The sequence below is a fragment of the Chinchilla lanigera genome, unplaced genomic scaffold, assembly GCF_000276665.1.
Source record: "Chinchilla lanigera isolate Chin_1 unplaced genomic scaffold, ChiLan1.0 scaffold00067, whole genome shotgun sequence".
Lineage (NCBI taxonomy): Eukaryota > Metazoa > Chordata > Mammalia > Rodentia > Chinchillidae > Chinchilla > Chinchilla lanigera.
Genome location: NW_004955468.1, coordinates 4270860 through 4289699, shown reverse-complemented (window position 1 = coordinate 4289699; position 18840 = coordinate 4270860). Strand labels below are relative to the sequence as shown.

At 44.9% G+C, this 18840-nt stretch overlaps 1 protein-coding gene and 2 pseudogenes across 1 annotated transcript in view; 1 reads left to right on the top strand and 2 right to left on the bottom strand.

Moving 5' to 3' along the window:
- LOC102006328 (zinc finger protein 792-like) overlaps window positions 1-5955 on the bottom strand; it is a 27145-nt gene extending 21190 nt beyond the window's left edge. Inside the window, exon 1 of the mRNA XM_013522364.1 lies at window positions 5384-5955. Within this exon, the coding sequence (XP_013377818.1) occupies window positions 5384-5863 (480 nt within the window). The 5' untranslated portion in view covers window positions 5864-5955. The remainder of the gene's footprint in view (window positions 1-5383) is intronic.
- Window positions 5956-7650: 1695 nt separating this feature from the next.
- Window positions 7651-13191, bottom strand: LOC102010986 (annotated as a pseudogene).
- Window positions 12924-17604, top strand: LOC106150203 (annotated as a pseudogene).
- The last annotated feature ends 1236 nt before the right edge of the window (window positions 17605-18840 follow it).

Here is an 18840-nt window from a genome sequence, read left to right as displayed (position 1 = left end):
AGAGCTAAAAATCAAAGAGAATCTCCACACTGCCTTCAGACCCTAAAGTTCAAGCAAAATTGAATGGATGAACAGAACCCTAAAGTTGATACTGACCTAGCACTATCAACAAACTCAAACATCATGGGTAGACCTGCTGTCCATGGCTCTTTTGAAAGTCAAGATATCACTGCCACCCACTAGATACACTTATTTTGAAATCTTATTTGGGAAACCCCACACACACACACCCTTAGTAAAGGGTCTCCAGGAAGATCTGCATCAACTGGGAAATATCACCTTGTAGGAAGAACTTGTTCAGTTAGGAAAGATTTTCTCCCAGATACATAAAAACATAGCAGAAAGGGCACCCCTTCCCACTGATACCCTTGCTCATACCCATAACACAGGTGACATGATCTGGGTTAAAGATTAGAAAAAAGACCCCTTTTCCCCTGCCTGGAAAGACCCCTGTAATGGTTGGCACACTGTGTCAACTTGAGAAGTTTAGAAGTTTAACTCAGCAGAGGGCCAGGGTGCTCACTGTACACATCCTCATCCTGTGCAAGAGGAGGGCACGGAGATGGTGTGAGTGCTACATTCACCCTGGGGAGGGATAGCCTGCTTATGATATAAGGGAGGAAAAGAGGCTTGTCCTCCCACCCTTTGCTCTTTCTGTTTTTGCTGTCTTCTGCCACCTTGAACTGTTGCCCCTGTGCCATGCCACCCTGCCTTGGAGCCAACTGATTAGGGATGGAAAGCTCCACAAACTGTCAGCTAAATAAACCCTCCTTTGCTTAATTTTGGGCATTGGGTATTTTGTCTCAGCAGTGAGAGAAAAATAACCAAGACAGTCCCTATTTAATTATTTTGACTATTCCCACTGCAGTAAAAGTGGCAGAGATCCAGCCTTGGATTCATCACTCCAGGATCAAATGGGCCTAGCCCAACAGTTGCTGGAAGGCCTACCCTGATGAGTCAAGCCCCCTGAAGACCACCTTGAAGAGACAAAGCCCTGCTCTCACTGCTCTGGAAGCTGGAAGCTCCGTGTATGGCTGAAGATTGAATGGACATTGTACACTGGACAGCCCACTCTAATTGACTGATGTTCTGTTATCCAGTTTGGTTGCTAGTTTCTCTTCTTTTGGAGATTTGGTGTTTGCTATAGGACTCAAGGCTGTATCCCCAGAGGACTGGGAAGTTCCTCACAAAATTGCCCTTGTTCTTGTCTATATTGGTGTAACCATTGGATTGGGCACCCTGAACTGCTTCTCTAAGTTTTAAAATAGTTCATAATTTCCTCCTGTGATCATACCTATTGGCTGCCAAGTCTAACACTTGTTAAGTTACCTTGTATTGACACCTTCATTAGGTTTGATGTATTGCTACTCTGTTTGATTTCTAGTTCCTTTTCTAGTTCCTGTTCACTTTCCCTCTTTGGGTTACAACTCCAGAAGACTGGAGTCTGCACAAAAAGGCTGCATTTGTTCTCACCTACATAAATATAATATTTGGGTTGCTCACCCTTACCTGTCTAAACCAAAATTAAAATGACTCTCTTATGGGTAATATATCTAAACATCCTGGGAATATATGGCAATTCAGAACATTGGGAATTCCAAATTCAAGTTTACAGTGTTAGTCCAATAATAATTCTCAAACTAAATAGGACCCTTCCCAACAAAGAGTATGTCTTTACTTTGACCCATGTCCAATTCAAACCAACACCACAGGTTGGGGAAACTCTCACTACTCCTCAGGTTTTGGAGGATTAAGTTGGGAACAAGAATACTGCAATAATAATAAATATATCTGTCCAGAGTAGTGACAAACCAAAAACTCCTGTAAACCCCGTTTCTTGTCTACGTTCTGTGCCAGTTGAGACTGCGTTATAGACTGGGGTGGATCTCAAAATAGCCTTTTAACTCAGCTTCCTTCTAGCCCAACCTGCAACAGGGAACTTGCAATCTTTTGCAACACACTGTTCCAGATCCCTCACATCAGGACTGGTCACCTGAATGCCAGATAAGAATCCAGGTAGATGGATGCAAATTAAACCCATGGCTTGTTTTAAAGATTGTAAAAGTCTGGTCACCCCCACCCCACATTAAAATTCCTTCCCCCAAGCCACTACGGTTCCCATTGGCTCCTATGCCCACTACAAATCACAACAACTCCTGACTCCTGATCTCCTGCACCTGGTCAGTGGCACACATGGGGTCCTTCAAGGTGTAAATGCAGAATTGGGCAATGACTTTTGGCTCTGTGTCCCACTTTCAGTTCTTTTGTACCAAACTCTGGGACTAACCCAGAATAACTCTAAACTCAACTCTACTGATGTTCTCTATCTCTTACTCCAGCCCTATCCTACAATCATATGGAGAAATATGTCCAGTTTTCTGGGTCTCTCCACAACATGTTCTGTCACTACAGCTTCCCTAGTGGCTCCCCATGGAACTTTCTTTATTTGATAAGGTTCACCAAGTGTTTACTAGTACCAACATGGGCCTTTGTGCACCTACTTACCTGGTACCTGACTGTCTTGGTTACTTTTTTCTCGTTGCTGGGACAAAATACCTGATGCCCAAAATTAAGGAAGGAAAGGTTACAGTTTGTGGAGGTTTTAGTCCATACTTGGCAGATTACAAGGCAGAGTGGCACATGGCAGAGGGCTACAGCTCATGGCGGCAGAACACAGCAAAGCAACAAACACCCACAAGGGAGGAAATGGCCAGAAGCACCCTCTTCCTCTCCCTTACATATGCAAACTATCCACCCCAGGGCGGGTGTAGCTCTCACACCCATAATTAATCAAACTCTAAAAGCCTGCCCCATGGCTGCATGAGGGTTTAGGGGGACACCCAGACACAAACCATAACACTGACCTTTCTTTATATCCAGGGCAATGGGGTCTTACATATTCCCATCAGTCACATCAAAAGCATGACCTTGTAATATCACCCACTCTGGCTGGGATAGCAATAACAGTGACTTTAATACTTTGTGCCATGGCTATGGGTATAAGCCAACAACAATACTCACAGTTAAGAACCCAGATAGCCAGAGATTTTGACAATATTCAAAGTTCATGCCACATGCCTGTAATCCCAGCACTTGGGAGGCTGAGACAGGAGGATCATTGCGAGTTGGAGACCAGCCTGGGCTACAAAGTGAGCTCAAGGTCAGCCTAAACTGCACAGCGAGACCCTGTCTCAAAAAGACAAAAAAAAACCAACAAAGTTCCATAGATACTCTGCAAGACCAAATAGATTCCCTGGCTGCAGTTCTCCAAATCGAGGAGTTTCAGACCTGTTAACAGCCCGGCGGGGAGGAACCTGCCTATTCTTGGAGGAATGTTGTTACTGTGCCAGTAAGTCAAGGATAGTAAGAGAAAACTCTCATAGGTTACAAGCAGGCCTGAAACAAAAAACTAATATGCAGTGGGTGTCTCTTCCTGATGGGGATCCCTAGATTTACCCTCCTCGAGGGCATGGAAGCTTTGCTTGGACCTCTAATGGCTCTCCTGACATTCCTCCTTCTACGTCTTTGTGCAGTCTGTTTCCTGACCCGATTCCTCCCTGAGTGCTTTGAAGCCATGCACCACCAGCTTCTTTTAAGAGCTACCCCTTCTTACCAGCTCCTTAAAACCGAGGAAACGGAGAAAGAAGAATCTTCCCCTTAAAACAAAAGGGGGGAAATGTGACAGAAATTTAAAAACTAACAATTTCATACCATATCAGGATGACGTACGCGCATAGAGCCCACCACGCAGCTACACAACAAAGCCTAGTCAGCCTTGAACTTTAGCGGGTCGCGCACTGCTCCCAGCTGCTGCTTTTTAGACAGCCCGACTCAGGTCAGCCTGACCATGTATAGCTATACAAACTGGACTCTCCCACCTAAATATACATTTCGTTTTTCTAACATATTTCAAGGACCTTCTACCCAGCAACCAAGTAATAACCCATGACTAACATAACCCAACGAAAACCCACTCTGCTTTCAAGCCTGTGTACTTCCAGCTTGCAGAAACCTATATAAACGGGACTCTAGGCTGACTCTGGGCTGGTGACTTGGAACTGATTCCCGCCAGCCCGCTGGCATTAATAAAAAGTTGCCTTCCAACTCCTTGGCGCAGAGCGTTTCCTATGCAGGTTCTTTGATAATATAACTGTGTGCTTCCACTTCAGAGCCTACTTGGTGCACCTCACACGTGTAGCCCCATCCCCAGCCCGAGTTTCACGCGCTGACAAATGTCCCAGATGACCCTACAGAGAAGCAGTTCCCGCTGCCCTCCCACAGCAGTGCTTAGGAGAGCTGTGGGAGGATGATGACAACAGCTTTTACCAGGTAGGCAAGGACTTCGTGCCTGCTGGGTCGCCTGTTACCGCGTGAGGTGTGCGGTGTTAGGATCCCACTGTGTCGACTGAACCGCTGTTCTCACACTGTAGCTGCCCTGGCTTTATCCCAAGGGCTTGAAAGAGCCCGGAAGGCTGAGTCCCAACCTCCCCCCACCACACACACACACACCCCAACCTCTGAGTCCCTAAGTTTGGGCTGCCGCCTCCAACTTTCATTTTTAACAAATTTCCAGCGATGCAAGCGTTACTTGTCCGAGGAGCACTGAACAAGAACACACAGGGTTAGCACACAAAGATTCTGCCAATTAGCTATAACTGCGGGTTTCAGCGTAAATCTAGGTCCCTGAGAGAAAAAGCAAAGGGGCTCGCAGTTGCCGCGGGGGCAGCAGCGCACAGGGAGCTTGCACAGCCTTTAGTTGGCTGAGGCCACCGCGGAGGGAGCAGCCCCTTTAGGAGGCGAGCTGGAGGGGGGGGCGCTGTGGGGCGGGGGGCGCTGTGGGGCGGGGGCTGTGGGGCGGAGGAGGAGCCGCTCCAGCCACGCCCACTTCGCGCGCCTGCTGGGCTCTGGACCCAGACGCGGGGTCTCGGGCAGCCGCAGTACCTGTGCGGCGGTCCGGCCAACAAGCGCAGGGAGGAGGGGGAAGAGCTTGCCCCTGGGCGAGGGCCGAGGTACCCGCCAAGGACCGGGGTCCAGCTGTCGGGGACCGCGCAGGAGGGGCGGTGCGCTCCGACCTCTGCGCCGCGCCAGTGCAGCAGCCGCGAGCCCTGGAACTGGGGTGTGCGCAGGGGTGCGCGTTTGACTGGGGGACTGAGGCCCGGAGGGCGACCCAAGGCGCGGACACGGCAGAGTGGGTGGTGGGCTGAGCCCGCGCGGGAGCCACCTCGGTCGCCAGCCTCTGAAGGCCCTGCTGGGTCCATTGGCCCTGATGGCGGCGTCAGCGCAGAGGGACCTGGTGCAGGTGAGTGGGGGCTTCAACCCTCTGCCGTGGGATTCTACCCTCCCGGTCCTGGTGCCAACATAGAAAGGATGGCTCTGTTCTTACCCCTTTCGCCTTTCCCTTCTCCTGGCCTTTACTCGGGTGCTTGGGAGAAGTCACTCCTGGCGTGGGTACTGATTGTGAGCAGGACAGTCTGTAGAGCGGTTTCCACCCGTGAACTCTGAAGGGTGAGGGAGAAAGCGTTTCCTGAGCACAGGAACATGCGTGGAGATGCTTGAGGCCGGGAGCCCGTTGGGAGTGATCCGGAAACTCAGGGACTGTTGTATCTGCTGGGACCAGATAGCACCCCCAACCACAGGCTGAGGAGCTGGGCTGCTCTTCTGAGGACACAGGGTGCTGAGGCCGGTTCAGAGCAGAGGAGGGAGGTGATAGGACTGCAGTCTTATTAGCGTCTCTGTGGATGCAGAGGGGAAGCCAAGTGTAGGGTGAGGGTGAAGGCCTGCCGGCCAAGGAGCACCCTCTGCCACAGTCCTGCTGGCCAGACCAGGTAGAACTGCAGGTGTGTTCTGTGTCTTTGAGAAACATCAGGCTGACCAGTTTGTCTGATGTGGAGGGTGAGGAAGAGGAGGCCTGCTCCGTGGTTTGCTTCCTTGGGTACAAGTATCAACAAGTCCTCTGCAGAGAGAGGGGGCAGGGAAGTGGCTGCAGCATTTTCAGTGGAATCAGTAGAAGTTAGGTTTGGGACATGTTGAGTCTCCGATGCTCCTGAGACCCTGAGTAGATTTGAAGAATGGTTTAACACAGTCAACCGGTTCCAGGGAGGTGTTAATTGAAGTCCCAAGGGACAATCTACAACTCAGACACTGGCCAGACAATACCTAAAAAGGGAGCTCTGGCCCAAGAGCTGCCCAGGAAACCACCCTCTGTTCTATAATGAGACCACAGGAAGCCTACTTACTATGAGTGAGATTGGCAGGAATCCAGATTGCTATCTCTGGTGAACAAGCCAGGAAGTTAAACAAAGTCTTCTTTCTTGACTAATAACTGACAGTTTCTGTAATTTTTGTTCTTATCTCCAATTTAGGACCAACTGCAGAAAGCCAAGGATGCTCACATAACTACCCTCATGTGAGGCCCAGCGTCTAATTTGAAGGCCCTACACACAGCTTTCCAAGCCAACAGCCCCCAGTCAGGGCACACCAGGGCCTTTCCCTTTTCTCCATTGCAGTGCTCTGCCCTTGCTGTGCCTGCCCTTAGGTCTCTAAGAAGCCGTCAGTGATGGTGACTGACTCCCCGGCTACAGTAAGCAATGGATAAATAGCCTTAGCTGTTTTTGTTTGGTTGGTCTTTGTTTCCACAAACCCTCCCTATATAACAGGGAATCTCCCCAGCATGACTGCATGGATGAACGAGGTTCAGCATTTGATTGACGTTCCTTCATAAAGCCGGCTATCATAGAGTCTCTCTACTGTGTGCAGCCGTGTCAAACATGGATGCACATTCTCGACACTCAAGTGTCCTTCCCTTACACTCTTCCTAGTGGGTTGTGCCAGTCTTTGCCTCCATCATCAGTTTGTCCAAATCATACCAGCTTATTTTTACCTCTCCCATTCTTGAGACCTTGCCCATTTGGTTCTCTGATCCAACTTTGGCTGTTGGCCCCACCCTTCCGGCCTCTATGTCTCAGTTCTCCCACAGTGGACTTTGTAGCACTCTTCACTGCTGGACTCCACTTCATATCCTCAGAAGAGCCTGTTTCCTTGATGTCCCTGAACATTAGCCAGTTAGTTATAGTCAGATTCTCCTGCCTTATGGTCCTTACACTTTCTCAGAAGCCAGTGCCCTGCTCCAACGCCTTTGTAGAGAAGTGAGTTGGGGACACTTGAGTAAAATTCAGTACCTATGCCCTTCCAATCCCCAGCTATTGTCAGTGGGAAGATTTTGATCATTCAGGAGGATGCTTATAATTGCACAAAATCAAGTTGTGGCCATCTGTTATGGTTTGTGTCTGGATGCCCCCCGCCCCTCAAAACCTCATGCAGTCATGGAGCAGACTTCTAGAGTTTTTGATTGATCCATGGTCCAATGCTGGGATTATGGGTGTGAGTGTTACACCCGCCCTGGGGTGGGTAGTTTGCACACAATAGAAGGAAAGAAGCATGCTTTCTGCTCCCCCGCCCCCTGCCGCCTTGTACTCTTGCTGTCTTCTGCTGCTTTGAAATGTTGCCCCTGTGCCCCGCCGCCCTGGAGCCAGCTGATTATGGACTGAAACCTCCACAGACTATGAACTAAATAAACCTTTCCTTCTTTAACTTCAGGCATCAGGTATTTTGTCTCAGCAGTGAGAGGAAAGTAAGCAAGACAGCAGCCCTGGGGCCATCTGTGCATGGAAATTACTACTGTGAGGCTGATGGAGAAATGGAGGTGGTGCTCATTTGCAGATAGGGTTTGCGGAGCTAGATGAGGGTTTAGAGGCAGAGGGAGCTGAGGGCCCTTTATGGCCACCTGCAGGTTGAACAGGCCCTTTCTTCTTTGGGATTACAGATTTGTTCTTGGTCTTAAACACTTTGCTTGGATCTAGCTTGCTCATGAAGGAGTCGGTCTCTCTGGTGAGCAGGTTTGTGTTGTAGGTGATGGGCTTATACAGGCTGAACCACTGCTTGGCCTGTGGGCTAATGTTATAGCTGCTGAAGGCATACTGCCACTGGGGCAGGCCCAGGTGGGTGATGAGCAGGTGATAATACATAGTAAAAGTATCTGTGAGAAAATGCAATATAATGCTCTGTGCAGGAACCAGAGTTCAGTGTCTTGTGCTAATATTGGTTTCCCAGTTTTGTAGACAAGGCAGACCTTCCCATTTCTGTTGCATGAATCCAGCTCAAATAGCACACTTCGAGAGTCAAAATGAGGCTTCCCTGGCTGGTCCTCACTGGCTTCAGATGTATCATCCTCCAGGTCTGCCAGAGCCGGTACATTAGGAAGTGAATACATAGAAGACTGGTTGAGCTCAGCTAGTTTTGAGATGCTGTGAATTGCCATGTTGCCCAGGGGAAGGATGTGCTCATCTAGCTGCACACTCCAGGTCACGTGGAAGCCACTGGTCATCAGGTAAAAGTTCGTCATATCCCCAGGCATCATACAGTTATTTTTTTTGTTCTCATGAAGGAATCATATGACGTTCAGCAGGTGACTTTTCTATGAAGGTTACCTCTGTCACACCTGGAGAAGATTCTAGAAGGCAGGTGATGCCGAGGGTCAGCTTGTCCGGGTGCAGCTTGTTGCAGCCCAGTTTTGGGGCAGTGTCTCTTCCGTGGCTCCCGTCCCCACTCAGCTCCTGGCTGGCACCAGGGCAAAGAGCCCGGCAGACCAGAGGCCGGGACCCCGCCTCAGTGCTTTGGCCTTCAAGCTCACAGCATGCTGAGAGCTGTAGTTCTCCATGCCTTTCTTTCTTCCTTGAATTTTCACTTGCTACTTCTTTGACTTTTTCCTTTTTCCTTTTTTTTGAGACAGAGGGTCTCAGTGTGTCACTTAGACTAGACTTGAACTTACAGTGCACCCCAGGCTGGCCTTGAACTCAGTGATCTCCCTGCCTTGGCCTCCCAAGTCCTGGGATTACAGGCACGTGCCAGTACACTGCCTTTTTTTTTTTTTTTTTTTAAACTACAAATACCCTTTTCCACCTGTTACTTCTTTCCTTCTTTAAAGCACAATTGAAGTTTTGTCTCCTTCAGACAGTTTTATATTTTTTCCCTGCTGCAATACCCCTACTGCTGTTTCTTTCCATTACAATTTTGTGTTTATTTGTTTCTCTCACATACTGTATTGTAAATGTCACTGGGGCAAGAGATGTCTTTCAACTCACTATGACTAGAGCCTACAAAAGATTCTAGTGTAGAGTCATAAATGCTTTATAAAATAATATGTAAGGAGCTGAGAAACGTGCTTATATAGTTTACTTTCTCTGCCTGCAGATGGTTCTCCTGGTATGTGAAATGGCTTAGAAAATACTTTAGTTTCAGCAATTAAGTGTAGTAGAGACAAGCAGGACTGACTCTACAGTTAGCCAAATCTGGATGAAACTGGAATTCTTTTTTGGTTTTTTTTTTTCTGGTACTGAGAATCAAACTCATGACCTCACACTTGCCAGGCAGGCACTGTGCCACTGAGCTAAATCCCCAGGCCCGAAACTGGAATTCTTATAATCTGTAATTTAGGAATTTAAAGTCATACTGTTTGCTGGGGATATAGTTCAGCAGCACAAGCGCCTGCCTGCCTGGCAAGTGCAAGGTCCTGAATTTGATTCCCGGTACCCCTCCCCGCCAAAAAAGTCATACTGTTTAGTTTTCCAAGAAGTTCTAATCCAGGTATTTCCTTTAAAACAGAATGCCAGCAGCTTCTAAGTAATATGTTCTACCTAGATTTAACATTTTCAGGAATTAAGAATGGGCACGAGCTTTTTCTTCCATTATTACTATAGGTCCCAAAATGCTGTGACACTGGCTTTTATGTTTGTGCAGTTACCATTACTAGAGATGATTTGTTTCTTCCTGTGTTACTATCTTAATGTTCTTTTTATCATGAAAGATTTGTTTTATTGCTTCTTTTAGGGATGATCCTATGGTAATAAACTCCTTCAGGTTTTTTGTACTTGGGAATACTGTCTGGATGAAGGTCACCTTATGGAAACTGCATGTCTTTTAGCATATGAACCAAAATTAACCCCCAAGAATCCATAGAGAGAGGAAAAATGAGGGTTTAATGAAGGGTTTTCAGTGGTAGGAGAAAGGAATAGGTTTTTGGACAATAAGAATGACCACTGGTAATGGTTTGAAGAGGACACAGGCATATGTGCTGGGGAAGGTAGAATTAGGAAGGCCAGAGCCCATGTAGTGCCACAAAGACAGGAGAACATGGACATTCTCAGGTTAGTGGCCTGGCAAAGCTGAGGAGTTGTGGTCTGTCCAAAAGGCCAAAGGCTATACCAAGTCTCTTTTCTTCCTAGAGCTACCCTGTGTACTGGTGTCTACCTCTTCCTATCTTTTTATTCTGTCAGGTTCTTTCCTCTTAAGATTCTCAGAGAAGGATTATGATAGAAAGGCAATGAATCCCCCAACCCAATTTCCTGGGATGTGCAGACTCCTCAGACCGGCACCAGAGGCACAGGTATATGCAGCAATATCTGCAATCATATTGAGTGCATGCTCTTTATTTTCTGATGCCATTCTCTGATAAAAGTAGTTCTTCAGCTTTTTGACATTTGCAACATGACAGGGTTTTATCAGCTATTCATTACTATAACAAAATACCTGAGACAGGCTACTTATGAAATAAAGAGGTTTATTTAGCTTACAATTTGGGAGGTTAAAATGGCATACATAATATAGGCCCTATTGTTGTAGAACTCAAGAGTTCAGAGAGACCAGTGGGGAAACACTGGACTTTTGTGTGTCCAAAATGGCTGAATGCTGGACAAAGGAAAGGCTCCAGTCTTCATATGTTTTTTTCACGGAGGTTGGTCTTCTGCACAGAACTTGTGGGCGAGCAGAAGAATAAAAAGTTTGTCAGACTGTGACAGTTTTGTATCTTGCTGGCCCTGCTGAGGCATAACAGGATATTATAGGGACAGGAGGTTATAAAATTTTACTTACAGGGGGGCTGGGGATTTAGCTCAGCGGCACAGCACCTGCCTGGCAAGTGCAAGGTCATGAGTTTAGTTCCTGGTACCGGAAAAAAAACAAAAACAAAATTTTACTTACACGGACAAAAGTTACTGCTTTCATCTGTATTAGAACAAAGAACAGCTGTACATAGTGGGGAGTTTGGGAAAAGGCTTTTTCTTTTTACATCCCACTTCATTATGGCAAGGGCCACTCCTTGGCTGTATCACCTCATAGCAGAAAGCATTACGGGAGCACATATAGGAACCAGAAGATTACATGTTGGGTTAGGAAGGACAGCTTTTATGACACACTTTCACTAGAACTGAAGGGGTTGCAAGAGAACTACCATCCAAGAGCACATTCTCAATGACCTAAGAACCTCCCACTAAACCCTACCTCCTAAAGTTTCAACTATCTCCGAATACTGCCATCCTGCAGACCAATCTTCCAATCAAAATGGGCTCTTGGGATAGCAGCCAATCAATTTTTAAACCCTAGGAGCTGTATTGATATTTTGCTACTATATAGCTTATTGATCAGCAGTGATTATGCTAACTAACATTCTTATGCACAACTGGGAAAATGTCATGATCCAACCACAAAAGCAAAATGAAACTCCTTTAAAACACTCTACCCTAAGGTCTCAGAATGCTAGGAAAAACTGTCTCTATCCATTGTAAGAAGCTTTTTTTTAAAACTTGCTGTTGGTCTTATATTGGGAAAGGCTCTGTCAGGGGCTTCATTTTGCAGGAGGACAATGCTTAGAAGTGCCTAGAACTACAGACAGGAGGAAGTGCATTTGTAAACAATATAAGTTCTGAGTCAATAAAGACTCAGATTCCCTTCTCAATCTTGGGGTTCTGTCTGAGGATCAGTGACATGGAAACCTAAGGCAGATTTCAAAAGGAATCTATCTTGGAACAGAACCCCACCCCCCAAGAAGCCCAGTGAATACATAAATGAGGAAGTCAGTCAGAATGCAGGTCCATTTTTAGGGTCTAATTAATTGGCGTGAGCACGTATCAGCTGGCCATGTGGTTATGGCCCAGTCAAACATCTCTTGGAGCTTGTTTCTCCATCTGTACAATAAGGATTATTTAGTACACCCTATCTTGTTCTGAGGAGACAGTAAGATTGTTCACATTGTTTAGCAACCTGATCAAAACACAATGTAAGGCCTTCTACCTAGTGAAAAAATTTTCAGTGGAACTTTGAGTATTTAATGGGAGGAAAAAGAGAAAGTAATCCTTAATGTGAAGAGTCTCTCATTTTTCCACCATAAATCCTGTGGAGGACCACCCCCTCCTTGAAGGAGGGGCAATTATCTCCATTTTGGAGACCCTGTTTTCATGTACTGATATGCATACAACTGGCTAGGACTTTTCCTTATCCCTTCAATTGGCTTTAAGCAATGCATATCGGTCCAGCTGAGGTGCTGATGTATAGTCTTTGAAGACAGCAGGCAGTGTTTCCCCAGATGCCCCGTTGTTCCCTTGTGTGAGCTAGGACAAGGCGGGATGAAGAGCCAATGCTCCATGCTATTGGCTGGGATCAAGCCTCACGACAGAGGCTATGAGTTCCTGGAGCTTGAAAGATTACACAAGAGGGACTGGGGATTTAGCTCAGCGGCAAAGCGCCTGCCTGGCAAGCGCAAGGTCATGAGTTCGGTTCCCGGTACCAGAGAAAAACCAAAAAAAAAAAAAAAAAAAGATTAGATATTACCTCAATTGTTTTCCTCAGATTTCTCCTTCTGCACATTGCAGAGGTGATTTCAGGCCTCCTACCTAGCCTGGCTCACAGTAGCTCTCAGCTATTTCCCGCCATTCTCAGTCACTCACTCTCAAGCCACTCCCTTCATCGTGAATTAATAAAACCCAGGCCTTTGTTCTGGATAGCCATCATTGTGGCTGGGCTTAGGACCCCTTGGCTCCCCACAACTACAAATATGCCTGAGTGTCTTTATTCTCACCATGGGTTGCACTGGAAGTGGTAGATTGGAATGAACTCACTACAATTCCAGTAACTTTTCCATGGGATTATAAATATAAACTTTCTGAGCCATGATGACTAGGAAGGGCTCTCTACAAGATCCCAGAGCAGGGTTCTTAAATGATTGCCTATGTCAGCCTGTCTCAACTGGATATAACCCGAAGACAGTCTGGCCTCAACATCATGTATTTTTCAGAAATTCAGTGCTTATTTAAAGGTCTTGGGTAGGCCCTGATGGCTCCTGCCTTACCCTACTTTCATCATGATCTGTTCATTTGTTGAGTGATCTCTTCAGCCTGTTTGAGGAGCCGTAATTTCTTTCCTACATTCTGGCCCAGAATTTGTGTGTTGACGGAGTCCTGCTACCACCTTTCTTTGACATAAACCCAAACCAGAGCTGAATTTACCAGTTTTCTGACACCTTTGGAGTCTTCCCTCACCCTGAAGCCTGCGGCTGGTGCCCCTTGCACTGGAGTAGGGTCTGAGGAGCACGAAGTGTGTGTGTCTTATGATCCATGTATTCTACCTCATCTCACTCAAGACAAGCCTCTACGGGAAGATGGTGGCTAACAGAATCTACAAGATCCACGCTGCATTGGTTAGATGTGGTGCCATGGCTGAGCTGCTACGGACACTATTCGGGCAATGCTACTCAATTCATCAAGCAACCTGAAGTTGTTCCTGAAGACCGCAGAGACATACTTCATGGCGGGACACCTGGTGAAATATATCTTCACTGACCAGTCTATGTTCCTTGAAGACTGCTCCAAAAGAAAGGCAGGCAGGTAGTCATCCTCAAGGTCCACACTATGCTTACTGGCAAGCTATCTACATGCATATGAGATGTGTGAGTTTTCACTCATAGAGAAGATCAATGACTTTTCCCAGCAGGGCTCTCTCAGGGAGGTGGGTTATCTTGTTTGAACAGATGTGGACATGAAGTTCAGGGACTATGTGGGTGTGGAGATCTCCTGACAAAAATGGGATCAGTCAGAGAAGCTGTGTCTAGGAATGCTAACCTCAGTCACAAGGCTATATTCCACAAGATAAAGGGGACTTTTACTACATACGGGCCTTATTTGGGGGGTTAGTGCCAGAAGCTTACAGGCCATAATGGACCAAACCAATCATATAGAGGCCATGTGGCATGAGAGCCACTTGAACAAGTACCACAAGCTCACTAAGGTCTGGTACCTGTGCAGTGATGACCTACTGGGATATATATTGCAGAAGTACCAGCAGGGCTTGTCTACTGTTAGAAAGTGGTTAGATTTGCACATGTGCCAAAAAATTACCAAGTTACAGGGACTGCTGAGGGAAGCTTTCAGAAAGGACTTAGAGCAGGGTGACTGCCACATAGCTCTAGCCTTCCTATCATGCTATCCTTGTTTAAAATTGGCTTTACAGCACAAGTTCTGTCTTTTTTCGGTGTAGATAACCAATATTGTTGATGCCTCCCACCACAGGCACACTTTAGGCAGGCACAGCACCACATCTACTCACTAGTCATCTCACGAACACACACGTTCAGGGAAGTCAGATTCCACAGCTCACACTCAAGTCTATTTGCCACCACCCTGATCTTCTAGCACCCTCCAAAATGGACGAGTGGTCTCCTTCCATGAGGAGATACTGTACGGCACGAGGACGGAGGCTCCTGGACACGCGGACTCTCCCCTCCCGTGGCACAGTTGCAAACAGGCCTGCCTTCCCCTTGCAGAAGCAGATAAAAATGGCTGTTTTCAGATAGTCTAGGAAGATCAGGACTCTAAATGGAGACACTTTCCCTGGTGCTTAGCTTCCTTATGCCAGTGCCTTGCCAGGTACCCAGTGAGAGCAAAGGAGGTCTCCTGTCTTCTACCAGATCTTCATGATTGCTTCGAGCCCTGCCTCAATTTATTAGTCATTCATCAGTTTCCTACCAGCAGGAAAATGTTAACTGTACATAATAGGAAGTTTGCTTTGGGTGAAAACCTCTTTTCCTTAAAAATGATTTCTGTGGAAGGCTTTAGGTGTTCTAAATCTACAATCTTCTTGCCCTGCAGAAGACTAGGAAGTCAGTGGTAACAGCCTTTATTTCTTAGATGCCTGGTAAATTCAAGTTTCTGCAGCTCTTCTACATAGAGGCTCTAAACTGCATGTTTTTCTGTCACTACACAACAATTATTTTATACAAAAGTAACTGAGGAAAAATTATTTCTGCTTAGTGTAGAATGCAAGTATCATGGTTGCGCTCCCAGACTGCCATCTGTGGCAGCAGAACGGGTCTAGCAGCTCAGGTCTTCCCCTCAGTCTACGCTCTACACCAGACCATGTCTCCGAGATAAAGATACCTCGGAGATGACCAGTCACTCTTTTAGCTCCTTGTCATTCAAGGCCTTTGTAGCCAGTCTCTGGCTTCAGCCAGGAACAAATGAATGCTGTGAAGTTCCTGGTTTCTTGTGATTTTTGAAAAATACTTACCTTTTCAGTAGTTACTGGTTTACAGGAAAATGTGTGGATACACACACAAGAAAGAAAAATGTGTGGAAAGCAGAAAGGTTCCCTAACTACCGCTTTACCTTTCCCCCATATATACTATTTCCCTTATGATTAATCTCCTGTACTACTGTAATATATTTGTTAGATTTAATGAACACACCCCTGCAATCTTAGCACCCCAGAGGCTGAGGCAGGACTGCCTCAAGCTCAAGGCCAGCCTAGGTACAGAGTAAGTTCAAAGCCAGCCTGAAATACAAGACCTTGTCTCAAAACAACAAAAATCTATTATCAATTCTATTGGCTTCTTCCTGGACATGGTGGTACAGACCTATAATCTCAGCATTTGAGATGCTGAGATAAGATCTGGGCTATAGTGAGCTCAAGCCCAGTCTGAACTACACAATGAGATGGGTTCTCTCAAAAAAAAAAAAAAAGGAAAAAATGATTGGCTCCTTATATACAGTGTTTACTGGGCTCATAGTTCTCAACCATGGGTGGTAGGTGACAACGTATGGAAACACTATTGTCAAAAGTGGACGAAAGAGATGGGCATATGCACTCAACGACCAACACCAGCACCATGAATGCTTTTAAGCATGACAGGACACACAGGACAGCAGGCCACTACAAAGAATTACCTGCTTCGAATGTCCTTAGTGCCAAGGTTGAGAAACTTTGTTCTTAGGTGTAAAATACATGTCTTCAGCTTACAAAACTTCATCTGTACTATAAAAAAGAAACAAAATTGGCGGTATACTTTGTCGTATAATTTACTTCAAATTTACAATTCATTAAAATTTTTGCTTAATGAAGTATATTAGTTTTAAAAATCATTTCACTCTTTTGTCTAAACTTTTTTTTTTTTTTGGTAAATCGAATTTCTGATGTTTTTCTGCCTATTTATTTCTAGATCTGGCCATTGTGCTGTCTGAAATAGGATTTACTTAAAACATTACCAAGTTAAAAAAAATGTTTGCGGGGGCTGGGGATTTAGCTCAGCAGCATGGTGCCTTCCTGGTAAGTGCAAGGTTGTGAGTTCGATTTCTGGTACCAGAAAAAAAACCAAAAAAAAAATGTTTTTTTCACTACTTTCAAATAATCTTGGTATTCTGGAAGAAATATATATCACCTACTTCCTACACTGCCTTAGGACTTTTGGCCATGTGTTTTTAGCAATTTGATTCTGAATACTATGTGACATGAGCATTTTGGATGTATCTCATATTCATTTTTTCAGTATTAAATTTTGTGCACTACTCCTAATATCCTGTATATGTATATTCCTACAAATCACTGAATTGTTTTATTTTAGATAATATCTACAGTTACACCATTAAATTCACTGACAATTTCTTCCAGTTTAATGTAGTGTTCATGCCACATGGTGTCTGAAGTACATTTATCTCTTTCATTTAGGTCTATTTTTATATCTATTTTACTCTCAGATCTCTGAAACTTTATATACAGTAATGACATTTAGTGTAATGGTCTAGTCTAACCTTACCATGTTTGTAAATGTATTTTTGCTAATATGTTTTTATGTCTTTGTATGCACAGCAAGTATCATCAGATGGTGTAATTTATATTGCATATTGCATTTGTTTGTGTCCCTTCAGTGTTGGACTTTGTTATGGCATTCAGTAACGTTACTTGGCAGTTTTTCCTTCCAAGGCTTGCTTTTAAACTTTCAACGTGAGACCAGAAAAGCTTTTAGTCTATGTCTGATTAGTCTCACTACTGAGGTCATAGCATTCTAAACTATTTTCTTATTTACTCATGTTTCTATGCAGAAGGGTTAAAATAAACATTGTTTTGAGTAAACTTAAGGAATATTTGTATACAGCTTTGTAGTGTTTCTACCCAAACCCTCAGTTTCAGGACTATGCATCTCAGGATTCAAAAAGTTTAAAATGATCTTTCTCAAAGAAAAAAATCTTACGTCAAACCTCTGCCTTGCTTTTCTCCCATACTGTGCCACCCAGATTCCTGTCACACTGGATTCAGTGTACCCTTAGTCCCTGTAAGTGAATACAGTCATAGAGCTTACCTCCTATGTCTGCTGAGATCTTAGTCCTGACACTGCCTATTTGCCGTGAAAACTGATTTGTATTTGTCATATTAGGTGTGATAAAGAAAAAAAATTGTGGTGGCACACACATGTAATCCCAGCACTCAGGAGGCTGAGGCAGGAGGATTATTCCAAGTTTAAGACCAGCCTGGGCTACAAAGTGAGCTCTAGGCCAGCCTGAACTGCATAGTGAGACCCTGTCTCAAAAAAGACAAAAAATAATTATGAACGCTTAAATTTTTGAAAAGTTATTACAAAAGACACACTGCCATTAAACTCCCTCAAAATCCTGCCTCACCTAACCTAACCTCCCAACAGCCTCACCTCCAAATGCTATCACACTGGGCAGTGAGGCTTCAGTGTAAGAATTTGGGTTGCGGGAGACACAAACATTCTGATAGCAGATTAAATAAGTTGCCATTTACTTTGTAGATTTGTATTTTAGGTACTGAAGATTAAACACAGGGCTTTCGTTCTAAGCAACATCCTCAGCCCCTTTTTTCATTTTGGTACAACTCTAGGGCAAAACATTTCACAATTCCCAGTTTTTTAAAAAAGCTTTCTCCTTTACAGACAACATGAGGGTCTGTGGAGAAAATCCCATGCAATCTGCAAACAAAGCAACAACAAAAAATACTAGTTTCCAGGGTAGGAAATCAATATATAAGATGTAATCATACTTCTCTATATTGGCAAAGAACTAGAAATTGATAACTTCATAAAGAAAATTCTTTATAAGAGCATCACTCATGAGATTAAAGATTGATATACATACCAAATGTTGAGGGCACTGAGTTGGAATCAGATAATGCTAATAAAAATTTACCACGGTACAACCACTTTGGAAATTGATCAGTCTGTAGAATGATAACCGCTCACCTCCTTTTAATCAGGCATTGTACTTCTAGGTATTAACTAGCACAAAACTAATTACAACTTTGTTATAACCCTCTACTGGAACCAATCCAAAGGTCCATTAACAGATGTACAGAATAACATGTTATAACATATCCATACAAAAAAAATACTATTCAGTAAAAGAGAACACAAAAACTCATACATGCAACATGGATGAATTTCCAAATGATGAATGAAAAAAGGAGTACGCTGGGCATGGTGGCGCATGTCAATCCCAGCATTCAGGAGGCTGAGGCAGAAGGATTGCTGCTAGTTCAAGGCCAGCCTAGGCTACCCAGTGAGTTCAGGGCCAGTCTGAACTGCATAGTGAAACCCTGTCTCCAAAAGAAAAAAATAAAATAAACATTTTATGATGGCATTTATATAAAATCTCAGAAAAAGCAAGTTAGTTTACCACTGGTTGTGGAGAGGAGGAGCCAGGGAAGATGGGAATTCTGTATGTATAC